Below are 14,495 nucleotides of genomic sequence, written 5' to 3' on the forward strand. Positions count from 1 at the left end.
CCCCTTTCATTTATCTTTGTTCATATTGCTGCACGTTTCTATTTCATTCCTTGAATTTTTAAACATTTAATTGTTGTTCATTAATTGGTTTTCAAACTATCCAGTACATTAAGTCATTTTCTTCATTCAGTGGTCTATTCTAGTGTCTGGAGGACAGAAATAGCACAAAAACAGTGGCAGCTGGCATCTACAGTTCAGGATTAAACTACTAATCACTTTAAGTACAATGATGGTACTACAGTGATCAGGCACACAGTTCAACAAGCGCTAGATTACGCCATAACATACACACAGTGGTCACTTTACTGTTTGCCTCATCATATATTTTCAATCCTAATGCAAATAAAAACACACAAGCGAAAACACACAATTTATAAATCAAGATGAATAAAAACAAAATCTACACAAACCATGACACCAGAGACGCAAAAAGTACGCTTTCTTCTCTGAGGTGAATATCTCCAGACAGGAACTCCGGTTGTAAGATAACAGTCAGGTGAAAAGCTGATGATGTAATTGCGGAAACTCGCTTTGTTGTTGTTGTTACAAATGGAACACAAAAGATACATTCACCACAGAGAAAAAAGGACATGGATAATTAATCGGGTTTTCCTAGGCGTTTTGAGTTTTCAAGTTTTTCAAAACAGTGCACTTGTGGCTTTTCAAAACTGCGTACAGTGCCCTCCAAAATTTTAGAAGCACCCCATGTCAATAATATTCTTATGTTTTCTTGCAATAGAGCAGTGGCTCTCAACCAGTGGGCTAGGGCCACTAGGGGGCCTCATCAAACTTCTAAGGGGGCCAACATGTTGACTTACAAGTATTTAAAGCTGCAGTCAGCGATTTTTCCTCTTTGTCGCCATCTCTGTTTGAAACCTGCAATTGCAGTCATATGCGGAACAGTTATCTGTACGTGCATTGTGCCTCGGCACAGCTTGTCAGCGCGGATGAATCTAATGTTTGCTGTCAGTCACTGCACCGGTGTGGATACTGTATTTCAGAATCACAAATTCTATGTCTTGAAAGTATGACCAATATAAGAATGGTAAAATATCATCTGAACAAGTAAGTAACATTTCTGCCACTTTTGTTCTGACCAACTGAGGAAAAAGGCATTAGGCCTACAATAAATCACGCTGCCAATGATGAATTAAATCTAACGGTCGCTTAGCTCGGATCATGCCAAACCGTGTAAATTATTATTACTGTTATACTTTGTTCTCAAATCGTTAATGTTAACAACAACAGCATTACTATGACTATGTATATATTAGTGTTACCTGTAGATTTCAATTTCTGTAGCCACTCAACAGTTCCAAAGTCTTTTGCTTTTTGACTACGGGTGAATCTCCAGTTGTCACTGATGATTGTCATTTGGATCTTTCTGGATTACAATCCACCATCAAAATGATAGGTTTAATTATTTCAGCTGCTGTGGGAACAGGCTATAAATGATCCACTACCAGCAGCATCGTCACATGATAAAACCGAGTAGCCTGGACTCCTTCCTTTCTGTTTACGGACGTGACGTAATGATGCACAGAGGAACTGCTGCATGCTCGAATTTCCCACGGAAATCCACCATGTCGCTCTTATTATAAAACATTATTACAAGCTTACCGTTGTGAATCGAGACAAGATAATGAGATAGTTTTGAACACTGGCTGGTTATGTACTTGCTCAAAAATTGATTTGGGATCATTTTTAACCAAAAAAAGTTACGGACTGCAACTTCAAATGTATAATTATTAATATATTCAAATAATCTAACTCTAATCTAAATGCTAAAACTAACATAAAATCAAGATGTAAACAATTCATGTTTCAGTTTAGATCTTGAATATTCCATTGGGAAAACAGGGGCCTTCGGGTCAAAAAGGCTGAGAACCACTGCATTAAAGTAACTTTCAATTACCATTGGAGACCAGCAGATATGATTTTCTTTTTGCTTGTAATAATGGTTTTAGTTCGTCAAGGCTTTTCAGGTCCATCATTTAGGCATACATAACACAGTGTCTTTTTCTAAAGATCCAGACAGGCCAGACTATGGTTGCGTGGGCTGAGTGGAGGTACTGCAGTAAGTCATAATTGGTTCATCCGAGAACTCCCACTTCTCACAGCTGCTCTCTGAGAACAGTCAGTGGCCTCAATCTGTCACACAGCCTGTCTCCACCAGCTCCACACACTCTTAACATGTTTTGTTCTCTCGCACCCTACTTGTCTTTATCTTTTTCTCTCTACTGTCAATTTGCAATGTCATAACCACTGAGACGTCTTTATTAATCTATGGTGTTGCTGCATAGTCGCATATTAAGACAGGCCTGTTTAAGGACATGAATGATAATGAGTATTGACTCTTTAGCCAACCACAGTTCTGCATTGAAATATGATGCTAATGTAACATAATATGCAAAATAGTTTATAAAACATCTATGACAGTAAAGTCATAGGAAATTATTTTGTTTATATATTATATATATTTATATTATATATATTTACTACACACACAGTTAAACACACACAGATTTAATTTAAAAAGAGCAAAAATCTCCCCAATTAAATATTTTAGAACTGGGCATAAATAGAAACATACATTACCATTTACAAGTTTGGGGGCCAGTAAGATTTTTTTTTTTTTTTTTTTTAAATGTGCTTTTGAAAGACGTCAAAAACGCTGCATTTATTTGATTAAAAATATGTACAGTAAAACAGTAATGTGAAATATTACTACAATTATTTCAAAATGCAATTTATTCCTGTGATGGCAAATTGTGAATTTTCTTATTTCTTTTAGAATGATGCTTCAGAAATCATTCTAATATGCTGATTTGGTGCTCAAGTAACATTTCTTACTATTATAAATGTTGAAAACCATTGTGCTGCTTAATATTTTTGTAGAAACCCTGATGCATTTTTTTTAGGATTCTTTGATGAATAGTTCAAAAGAAAAGCATTATTATTTACTGGCTCTTTTGATCAATTTAATTGCTAAATAAAAGTTGGGAAAAAAACAGTAGAGTATATTCACATATTTGAAATTTAGACTTTTCCAGGCCTAAACATTACAATTTTAAAATTCCCTGGTTTTCCATAACCGCAGGTTTCCTGTGTTTCATTAACAGAGAACAACAATAGCGAACCTGAGTTACTTTAGTGGTTTAAGTGTGCTGATAAAGTGAAAACTGATTTCTGGTTTGATGATTAGGCCATTGGACTGGCATATGGTTATTCTCACACAGAGTAGCCCAGTTAAGAACAGTATGACGCATGTTGTATTTTGTCATTACAAGGTTGAGTCGTGCATACTGAAAAGCTACAAACGTGGGTAAAGCCAAGGTCACTGCAGTACTGAGAGAACATGATGACTGAGTCAGAAATGGCCTTTAAAGACACACTCGCTGCAAAGTCACTAATGGCACATCTACAAACAGTAAAGTAAACTCTTGATGCTGTCTGAGTCATTTCTATTTGAAATTTTCACTGTAATGTTACATAAGGTCATATGTTTGAGACTGCCAAGTAGGTAGGCACTCTGATTAAAACAATAAATTAGGGTGTACTTATGCACAATGCAAGAATAAACTAAGCTTTCACCAAGTAATGTAGTCCATTAGCCAAACTGTAGGCTGATTACGATTGGCAAGAGAACGATTATGCGCTAATGTTTCCAACAGTTTTAAAGCTAGCTTTGATTCATTTTATAAACAAACAGATTTATGCTTGATGTCTGTTTTCATAATTGAGATTAGTCTGAAGGCTGTGACACACCAAGCTGACGTCAAAGAACTAGCGGCGACAAAAGCCGACTGTGTTTTCACCTCACGTTGGCTGCATCTGGGCCAAAAAGCTGTGCTTGAACAGCCAGCAAAGGCTACAGCCGACTGCCAACCGGCATGTGTTCTTCACGTCTGTGTATGGAAATAACTGTCTATATCAGCAGGTCTCAATAGTCTATATTTGTCATTCAAAAAGGGAAACCAAAAACAAAATATACAAATCGTAAACAAAGCAGCGCTTGCTTTCCATTTTGACTATCATGTTGTTCAGTTTCTTCATTCCAGGCGGCTCATGTTGTTATGAAAATATTGTTATATTGTATGTAAAAGCCTTCTGTCTGTGCCATCTTTGCTTACTTTCATTACTTTTGCTTTTATTCCCTACTCAACTGAACAACCAACGGTCCCAACGGCAAATCAACAGGCAGCCGATGAGTGGAACACAGCAAAATCTAGCCCTGACAGATGCTCATCAACGACTCGACATTGGACGACCATCAGCTTGGTGTGTAACGACCTTAAACACAAGAGGAATCTGATTCTTTATCAGTACTTTTAAGACTCCATCAAAGGGAAAACCACAAAAAAAACTACATTCATAATACATACAGTGAAGATGGTTATTGTATTAATGCACCATTTTAAGGCCCATTCACACTAAATCACAACTATAATGATAATGTCCAACAATGTTGGGTGGATTCTGATTGGCTGTCAATGTTTTATCGTTCATCAGCTAAGAAGAAAAAATTCTAAAAGGGATTTAAACAATATCGTTCCACTGTGTCATTATTATTACAGCTGTGGTGTGGACTCCCCTATTGTTATATAATTAGAGTGATTATTAAATATATATAGTTATTGTCCTTGGTGTGAATGGGTCTGTATAGTATGATTACTGACAAACACAAAAGCTCATTGCTCACACATTTAAATGGCTGGTTACATTCACTATAGCACGCTTCAGAGTTCCTCTAAAACCCTCCACCTTCCCCAGCTCCACCTGTATAGATCGGCTATGGGTTATTGATATATGCTGTTGTGCAGCAGCGCTATGTCTTACTCGCAGAAGCGTATCGGCGTATGTATTGGCAGTAGCAAGTTCCTGTACTTGCCAGCAAGAATCTATAGCAGCAGCAATTCAGCAGCACCGTAGCAGATCTATTCCACCAAGACCAAATGCATTAACATTGTCATATCCATTACCATGCTATTTGAAATGCAGATTATCAAAATTCAACTGAATGAGCAAGAAAACATTGCATCTACATTGAATATATGAACTACTTCACATCTGAACACTCAACACAGTCTGCTATATTGGTTAATTTATTCTCCACACTTGCAAACAAATAAAAGGGGTTTGGCAGGACAATTCAACTGCAAACAAATTGAGGCCTGTAAGCGCAACTGTGGCTCACGGTGGATGTGGTTGCTAGGTTACGCAAGAATAGACTTTGCTGAGGAAATCACAGAGATAAAAATCCTTCTACTCAATGCTTATTGATCTGCAGCACAGTGCTATCGTGCAGATTGTTTACCAATAGACACTCAAGGATTTAGCTACCGTTACCACTGTGAAATGTAAATGAGATCTTGTTAAAACCACTCATGTATGGAGAACCACACGGCAAGACCACTTGCATAACCCTTCAGGAGGAAAAAAACAGCTCCTCTCTCCTTCATACAATCCCGGACCCCGTCACATCTACACTCATCTTCACACTCCCTTCCTCTCACTCATCCCTCTCTCGGAGTCATAAGCATGTCACACATCCTTTCACTTGTGATTTCCTTTTATAAAATCTTCAGCACCTTGTTACTCATCGTTCTAATCAGTCACGACACTATACAAGATCTAACAACATAGAGCCCTTATGGCATTCCTAGCATAAGGTATTTAACGAGGTAATACACCCCCCCAAAATTTGAATTCTTTCATTTTCTACTTATATTAATATTAAAACAGTAATAAAACTGATAAAGCGTTTCAGATTTTGTTCCAGTGGGACCAGAATTTTAATTTCATTGCATCACTAGAATCTCATTTTTTGTGTGAACTAACTCAAAAAGAGTAAACAAAAAGGATTTGAGAGGCAGAATATTGCCAGCTGCGATGAGGTGATAGAATCTTCTGGCAGCACCACACAACTTAACACTCACACATTTATTACAAACACTGCGGTCATCAGGCGTCGCTTCTGTGCTCAAGTATTATCTTGCTGAATAAAGTTATACAATCCACAAAAAAAAGAATAAAGAAGAAGGCTGTTCTCACCGCTGTGTGGACTTGGCAGCACCGGGTCTCTGGTTGAGCCGCTGGCTACAGCAGTCCACCATGCGCTTGAGAATGTACAGACACTCTCTGAATGTAGAAAAGAAAGGGTAGTGGCTCAGAATACAGAGAGACATTAACGTGCTGTTCCGGTTCTGTGGCACCAGTCGGCCACTGCGTTTGGATCGTGGAGACTTTCCAATACTGCCCGGCTCGCCTGGCGGCAAAGCCCCATCTCCTGCAGGGGGCACCGTAGATTCCCCTGGAAGAGTCAATGAGGAGGGGTCAGATTTTTCTGTGGCCTCCACTGCAGTGTCTGTATGAGGGGCTTTTTCTCCTGTATAAAGAAAAATATTAAAGACAAATTATGTAGTGACTGCACCCTTACAGCCATATGTGATGTTCAAGATGGGTTACAAATGGTTAGTTGCCAAAACCAGGATACTAATCAGTTTAATTAAAGGTGCTCTAAGTGATCTCACGCGTTTTTAGGCCAAAACATTTTTTGTCACATACAGCAAACATCTCCTCACTATCCGCTAGCTGCCTGTCCCCTGAACACACTGTAAAAAAACGCGGTCTCTGCAGTCGCCACAAGCTCCAAAAACGGCAATAAAAACAAACTGGTGCAGCCTGGACCATGAAACATAATAAACATGCTCCAGCCAATAACCGACAAGAATGATTTTAAATGCGCGTTCATGACTGTTACAGGAAGCACGGAGGGGAGGGGGAGGAGGAGGAGGAGGGAGGGTCTAGCTAGCCTCTGTTTTGTTTGACAACACTTCGAACGTCAACAGAAAGCTACTCCACCCAGGATCGCTTAGAGCACCTTTAAGATGATAAAATGGTTACGCCACATAGAACTGCTATAACCACCGACCTTTTCCTTCAGCTCGTGGGCGGTGGTGGCCCTTCTGGAAAGACCGGTAAAAGTTGAGGCAGATTCCATAGCGGGTGATGCCCGAGTCTTTGTCGGTGAGAGCGAAGACAAAAGATGTGTCGTCGCGGAGGCTAACTCTGCGCTGACGGATGCTCAGGCAGCCCTCAGGCTGGCAGAAGAAGACAACGTCAGGGGGCAGAGGAAAGTCATTGTGGTCCTCCAGCGGATAGCGCCTCAGCAGCTGAGGTGTTTGTGCCACACTATCGCTGCATGGTTGCCTGATAGAGAAAGGGAAAAAGACTGAAGTGAGAAACAGGAAGACTGATCTCTGGCTTTTCTAAGCCCCAGTGCTTGTTCTTTAATTGCTATATATATATATATATATATATATACACTGCCATCCAAAAGTTTGGGGTCAGTAAGATTTTGTTTTCTAAGAAATTACTTTTATTTAGCAAAGATGCATTAAATTGATCAAAAGTGACAGTAAAGACTTTTACATTATAACAAAAGATTTCTATTTAAAATTGTGTTCTTTTGAACTTTCTATGCATCAAAGAATCTTTAAAAAAAACTATCACGGTTTCAACAAAATACTAAGCAGTACAACTATTTCAACATTGATAATTAAGAGTGCTCCAATCAGGATTTTTGGGGCCAATCACCGATTACTGATCACTGGAAGCAGTATTGACCAATAGGACCACCAAAATAAATAATACTAACCTCAACAAAAATGTATTTTAAGTTTAAAAATAATTAAGAGATGAGAAAATATCAAGAATTGACAACTATTTACTGGCAAGCAACATGAGCAATATGTTCTGTTCCCTCAATTAGAGGTGATTAGGAACAGTTTAGCTTAAATATAGCATTCCTGTGAAATAAGTGATAAAAATAAAAACAGTTTTTATCAACAGAAAGCAATCCAATGTAAAACAACAATGCATAGTCTTCACTGTAGATAAATTAAATATAGATTAATCCTACTAAATCTACTAAAGAGCAGTGATTGATTTTCTCTGCCTTTTATTTTTTGATTAAAATTAATAAATTAATGACACAGACGACTGAAGTAATATTAGGCTGCTGTCAGTTTGAGTAGGACAGGAGCTGCTCCACAAACATATAACATTCCCAGGCTCCTGATCCATCAAATTTTGACCTGCTGTCAAAACTACACCCAATCACAATAACATACAACCACATTTAACATTAACTGACAGTGTACAGCTGAGGCTGGGCACTTGGAACACACCTGCACAGGCCATGTACTAACAAAACACACAATCAGTTCACCTGTTATTCAGTTCTTCTGCAGTTTACTTAAGCACCTATAGAAGCACACACAAACACACCCACAAACCACTGAACAATCATCCTTACCTGGCTCCAACTACCACCAGGTAGTCCAGGAGGCGGGGACACGGTTTCTTTTTCTCCATCTCTGTGTCAGGGGTGTTCTAAGTCATGGCAACTGTAGCAACGATCAGCTCTCAGGCAGGCAGTTGTCCAATCAGGTGCAGTAGAACTAGGAGTTGGACAATCGTGGTAGGCAGCGTCCAATCATTGCGGTCCGTGGTGTGCAGAAATGGGGTCTGGAGAAGAGTATCGGCAAACATTATAGAAGTAGTCCATCACACAACAACTGCTCTGCAGTGAAACTAAGCCTTCTGCACTACTGCAAAGCTTAAAGGTGCTGTAAATAATATTTTTTTATGGACGGTAAAAAAAATCCCCATTTCCTGACAGTATCACTAAAGTAGGTGTCCTGAAATATCACAGACTGTCTCAGTGACAGCCCTAGGCTTTATAAACTTGGAAAAAAATTAAATAAATAATAATAATAAAAAAATTAAATAACGAGATGCAGTCAGATTCTTTGAGCTGATTTCTGGCTGTCAATCAATTATTTTGCGTATTCATGTTAAAGGGTTAGTTCACCCAAATATTATGTCATTTATTACTCACCCTCATGTCATTCTACACTGGTAAGACCTTTGTTCATCTTTGGAACACAAATTAAGATATTTTTGATGAAATCCGATGGCTCAGTGAGGCCTCTATTGCCAGCAATGTCACTGAACCTCTCAAGATCCAGAAATGTACTAAAGCCAAACAGTTCATGTGAGTTCAGTGGTTCTACCTTAATATTATAAAGTCACTTTTTATGCACCAAAAAACAAAACAAAATAATGACTTGTAAAGATTTGTAAAGCTTTGAAGCAGTGTTTTGAAATCGCCTATCACTAGATATTGTTGAAAAGTCATTATTTCGTTTTTTGGCACACAAAAAGTATTCGTCACTTTATAATATTAAGGTAGAACCACTGTACTCACATGAACTGTTTTAAATATGTTTTGAGCGCCTTTCTGGATCTTGAGAGGTTCGGTGACATTGCTGCCAATAGAGGCTTCACTGAGCCATCGGATTTCATCAAAATATCTTAATTTGTGTTCTGAAGATTAACGAGGGTCTTACGGGTGTGGAACGACATGAAGGTGAGTAATAAATGACATTATTTTCATTTTTGGGTGAACTAACCCTTTAATAGTGGATCATTCATGTTAAGCAGCATTTTCAGCTTCATATACAGTCTTCTGTTGTTTTATTTGTTTTTCTTGCTTAACATTACAATTAGGGCTGCACGATTAATCGCATGAGATTGTCATGCGTGTCTCGTCAGTAAAGCCGGTTCTGTGATTAGCGGTAAATGTCCATCACCTGCTTTCAAATGGAGCGGCACTTAATATACAGTGCCGTAGTTCGCGGACAAGCTACGCAATATCGCGTTCATAATCGCAGATGAATCGCCTTCGATTATGAACGCGATATTGCGTAGCTTGTCATTTACAATGATATCCTTAAAGGGCGGAATTTCATAATGCAGTAGTTAAGTCTGGTAATAGTTCCTGAAAGGACTAACATCACTTACAACACCTTTAAAAGAGAACAAAAAACTTGCCCCAACAGACAATTTTTACACCAAAATTAAACAAGTCGTAGTCAAGTTCTTCGGAAACATATTTTACATATTGCTATTTCAGCATAATTTTGGTAATGACTGAAGTGCATCCACACTGCTGACATGCATATCTGTTAGGGCTGTAACGATATGCGATATGAAACCGAAATCGCGATACGCAGGTCCACGAACCTGTATCGCGATGTGAGAAGGCAGAATCGCGACACACCCCTTCCAACTCCCAGAGTTATCCTTCCTGTCCAGATCCAATGCTACCACATTTTTAAATTACTATAAGTATTAGGGGTGTAACGATTTATCGTAAATGGTGTGTCTCAATCAGCTCTCTAGTTCAGTAAGTGTTTCGGGGACACATTGAATCTTGCAAGCAGGTTTAAACGTTTCTCATGTCAGTCTCTTGCATGGTCGCGTGAGAAACGTCGTGGCTTTCTTTCACCGCAGTGCACAGCAACGGCTGTGCTCACAGAAAAGCAAAAGACGCTTGCGATGCTTTGCTTTAAGAAGTTCTGTGGGGCCGTTCACATATTGCGTCTTTTCCGCGTGCAAGTCAGTTATTATTTTCAAATGTAGCCGCGCGGCAGGCGCGCTCATAAAGGGATCAACGCGGTCGCGACGCGCGTGCAATTCTCAACTTCTCAGAATGCCGCAAGCGCACCGCAGGTCGTGTGACAAGAATCAACCGATCAGCTATGGCCTTTCCGTAACAAAACATCAAAAGCTCAGCCGAACAGCTGATCATAGCTGTACATGGTGGTTTTTATATCTTATCTCCATCAATATATCTCGTAGTAAAACTAATGCAAGGGCTAGAAATCATTTATCCTTTGCAGAAACATCCTGATCCTCTTAGAGAGCTCAGTTCATGGTTGCATAGCAACGACCGACGCCACGGGAGCGCAAGCGCTTTGGAAAGAAGGAGAAGCGGTGCGGCCGCGCCTTCCACGCGTTTTTAGACGCGATATGTGAACGGCCCCTATTCATAATTCTAAGTTCATGTTAAATTTAACATTTTTTTTCAGTGACAGACAGCCCTATTCAACTGTTAATTTGAATACAGAAGGTTTTTATTAAAATTTTATATTTATTTATTTTATTGAAATGTGATCTTGTATGTACAACAAGGAAAATTATTGAAATTTGTTCATGTTTTTTTAATAAATCTTGTTTGAATTTCAGTTTCATTTTGTTCAAAATATCGTGATACGTATCGTATCGTGAACTCCGTATCGAGATACGTATCGTATCGTGACCTGAGCGTATCGTTACACCCCTAATATCTGTTGTAGTTTCAGTCAATGACTACAGCCTTACAAAACTATTTTACCTCAAACCTTTTTTTCCCGCCCTTTTTTTTCCTTTTTTTTTTTTTTTTTGCTGTTTCAGACAAATATTTGAAACATTTTGGTGCATCACTACCCCAAAATATAATTTTCATTCCAAAACTATTTTGTGTCTGGCAGTACTATTTATATATTTATGGCAGCAATCTATACAGTCAAACCAAAGCACACTACAAACCAAGCCTCTGCAGTCTTCTCTAACACATCTTGACATGAGGCTCAGCAGCAAATGTAAATACAGTACACACAAACACACATTCTAATAAGCTGAAGGGACTGAAGGCCAACTGTGTCCTCACCACATGGATTTGCCATTGCGTTCCTCATGTGTTAGTGCCCATACGCTTGAGCACATGCCTCAATGTAAATACAAATGAAAGCAAGCTCAGATTTCATTCAAGAGAAACAGACCTTGCACAATATCCTGCTAGAATTGTTTGGATGATATAATTTCAACTAACATCACTGTTGTTCAGTAAACCTGTTAAAAAAGTCAATAAAATAGATGTATTGTCTATATCAACATGCAATTTACTCAAGCAGGACATGTTTCTGGTTCAGTGTACTTTGTTAACTAAAGCAAACATTAAGGCACTCTAGTGAAAGGTCGTAAACAGAACAATAATTATGAAATAATATGAAAGCCAGATGCCGTTTCAGAAGCAGATGCTTCTGTCTTACTGCAGTGTCTGTGTTTTTTTCTGTACTGATCCAGAAGTGGGTGAGTGCTTATCTGAAGTTCTGGATACAGAACTTTTACATTTATACATTTTACATTTAAACCACCATTTAGATCCTGGTTTTAATTTACATTTAAAACAGATTAACTTTATTCCTATTGAGCCATTACTTTAAACCAGGGGTGGATAACGCATGGAGAACACCGGAGTTTAGCTCCAACCCTGATAAAAACTCACCTGCCTATAGCTTTCTAGCAAAGATGAGAAGCCTGCAACAAAAAAGCGTAACGGCTAATGCTAATGCTGCGGCTGCCCGTACGCAGGAAAGGAGACCAGAGGCTGTTTTTTTGAATGGATGTTAATAGAAAAGAGGCTTCACTACACTGAATAACCTGCTTTTGTGAGAAAACAGCTTATTATTTAATGAATCGACTGCCTGGCTGCTAATCTTCAACATGTTTTACGCTAAACAATACATTCGTTGGGAACGATATGTAGATTTTACTATGATAAAAAGGTTATAAGGAACAGGGAATAAACTTTAAACTTACAGGTGAGGAGGTTTAAAATGAAAGGTAAAACAAAAATGCATAATAGGTGGGTGCCCTTTAAATAAAAAGCAGAACCCTTCATAGAAATGATGGTGTTATGCAATATTATGAAACTGCCTACAGCTCACAAAACACTGACTTCTGCATTCAGCAGCATCTCATCGGGGTCAACACTGAGCAGGTACTCACTCTATAGTAGAGCTTCAAGTTCATTTGTCAAGATTTGCTAAATATATTTTGAGTTTATTAAAAGAAAGACAGAGAGACAGAGAGAGAGAGATAGAGTCAGAGGTGCTCTGCAATGTGACTCTGCAAATGTGCAAAGAAACTAACATGACTCAATCTTCTCTGTTGTGGCTGGTCACAGTTAATGCAGGTTATTTATTGTTCAAGGGTGAACAATTGAAGGCATAAGATTTCTATACGCATATAAAAGTTTTGACTGCAATATCATGTCAAACCTAATATATAAGAATTATTTGAATATCTTTTCCTCAAAACATGAAGGAAAATACTATCCTCTGCAAGACTACCTCACAACGTATTACGATGAGCCACATCGTCTGGAACATTCAAGATTCAAGATAAATTTAACTTGAACCTTGAATCAAACTGCTTTTGAATGACTAGTCCAGTCAGCAAATTTGGACTTGTCCAATACATGTATTAATCTCTGTGTGAGAGGAGCAGAAGGGTTCACACTGTGATTAGTAGCCTTTCTTTCTGCTGAAGTGGCACTTTCTGCTCTTCCTATGTCACTATTCAACAGCTCAGAGAGGAAGAGGAGGTGGAAGGGAGGATTGAAGATAGATAGTTTTGTGACTAACACATCAATAACGCCTCGGTTTGTTCCTCTAAGCATCACCAGGCTCATCTGACACCAGGACCTCCGTGTTGTTCTTTTCTTAAATCACAGCTCTCACAACTGACCCAACATGAATCACTTGCACTTGCAGCGGAGGCTTCTAGGAGCTATGAGATGCCTAAAAACAGACATTTAAAGTAGGGCAGGGGTGTAAAGTATATGAGTAATTATACTTTTTATTAATTTTTTTTTTAGGGACATTTGTACTTTATCAGAGGAATACTACTGATTCTGAATACTTATACTCTTACTAAGTTACATTTTCAAAAGGCAAAAAATATGCATTTTACTCCTCAGAAATTTATTTTTTTTGCAGATCATCATAACTTAAAGCTTCTTATTAATCTTAAAAGACAATCAAATTCCAATCCTTGCTCAATTTTAAAAGAAAGTGACATCCACTTCACTTGTAAACTGCATTGGGCCACAACTAAAACACTGCTTCAGGAAGCTTCGGAGCGTTATGAATCAGCGTATCGAATCATCATTCGGATCGCGTGTCAAACCGCCAAACTGCTGAAATCACGTGACTTTGGCGCTCCGAAGCGCTGATTCGACACTGAAGCAGTGTTTTGAAATCGGCCATCACTATATAAGTCTATATAAGTTTTTTGGCGCACCAAAAATATTCTCGTTGCTTTATAATATTAATATTACTCACATGAACTGATTTAAATATGTTTTTAGTACCTTTATGAATCTTGAGAGAGGAAATTTCTGGCTATGCAGGCCTCACGGAGCCATCGGATTTCAACAAAAATATCTTAATTTGCGCTCCAAAGATTAACGAAGGTCTTACGGGTGTGGAACGGCATGAGGGTGAGTAATTAATGACAGAATTTTCATTTTTGGGTGAACTAACCCTTTAAAGACTGTTTCCATCGACTGGAGCAGATTTTAGTCTTTGAAGGTCAGAGAGGAGCACAAACCTATGACTGAATCAGTCCACTACACAACACACTTAACGATTGGCGAGTCACGACGGAACATTCTGCTGAACTCAACTGTGTGAGATCTTGTACTGAGGCAAACATGGATGTCAATTATTTGCAGTGCAATTTGTGCAGAAAAAACTGGAAAAACCCTGCCGACAACACTGGTGGTTTTATTTATGAAACGTTAAACATAACTTGAATAA

General features: G+C 38.6%; 1 protein-coding gene across 50 annotated transcripts in view; it reads right to left on the reverse strand.

Annotated features, from left to right (window-relative positions):
* Positions 1-14,495, reverse strand: part of madd (MAP-kinase activating death domain) — a 69,030-nt gene that overhangs the window by 43,901 nt on the left and 10,634 nt on the right. For all 50 annotated transcript variants that reach the window (XM_048184563.1, XM_048184538.1, XM_048184558.1 and 47 more), the window contains exons 2-4: positions 8,321-8,532; positions 6,935-7,212; positions 6,055-6,388 (exon numbers count right to left, since the gene is read on the reverse strand). In XM_048184563.1, coding sequence (XP_048040520.1) covers positions 6,055-6,388; positions 6,935-7,212; positions 8,321-8,379 — 671 coding nt within the window. In that variant the 5' untranslated portion in view covers positions 8,380-8,532. The remainder of the gene's footprint in view (positions 1-6,054; positions 6,389-6,934; positions 7,213-8,320; positions 8,533-14,495) is intronic.

Source organism: Megalobrama amblycephala, linkage group LG3 (assembly GCF_018812025.1).
Source record: "Megalobrama amblycephala isolate DHTTF-2021 linkage group LG3, ASM1881202v1, whole genome shotgun sequence".
Lineage (NCBI taxonomy): Eukaryota > Metazoa > Chordata > Actinopteri > Cypriniformes > Xenocyprididae > Megalobrama > Megalobrama amblycephala.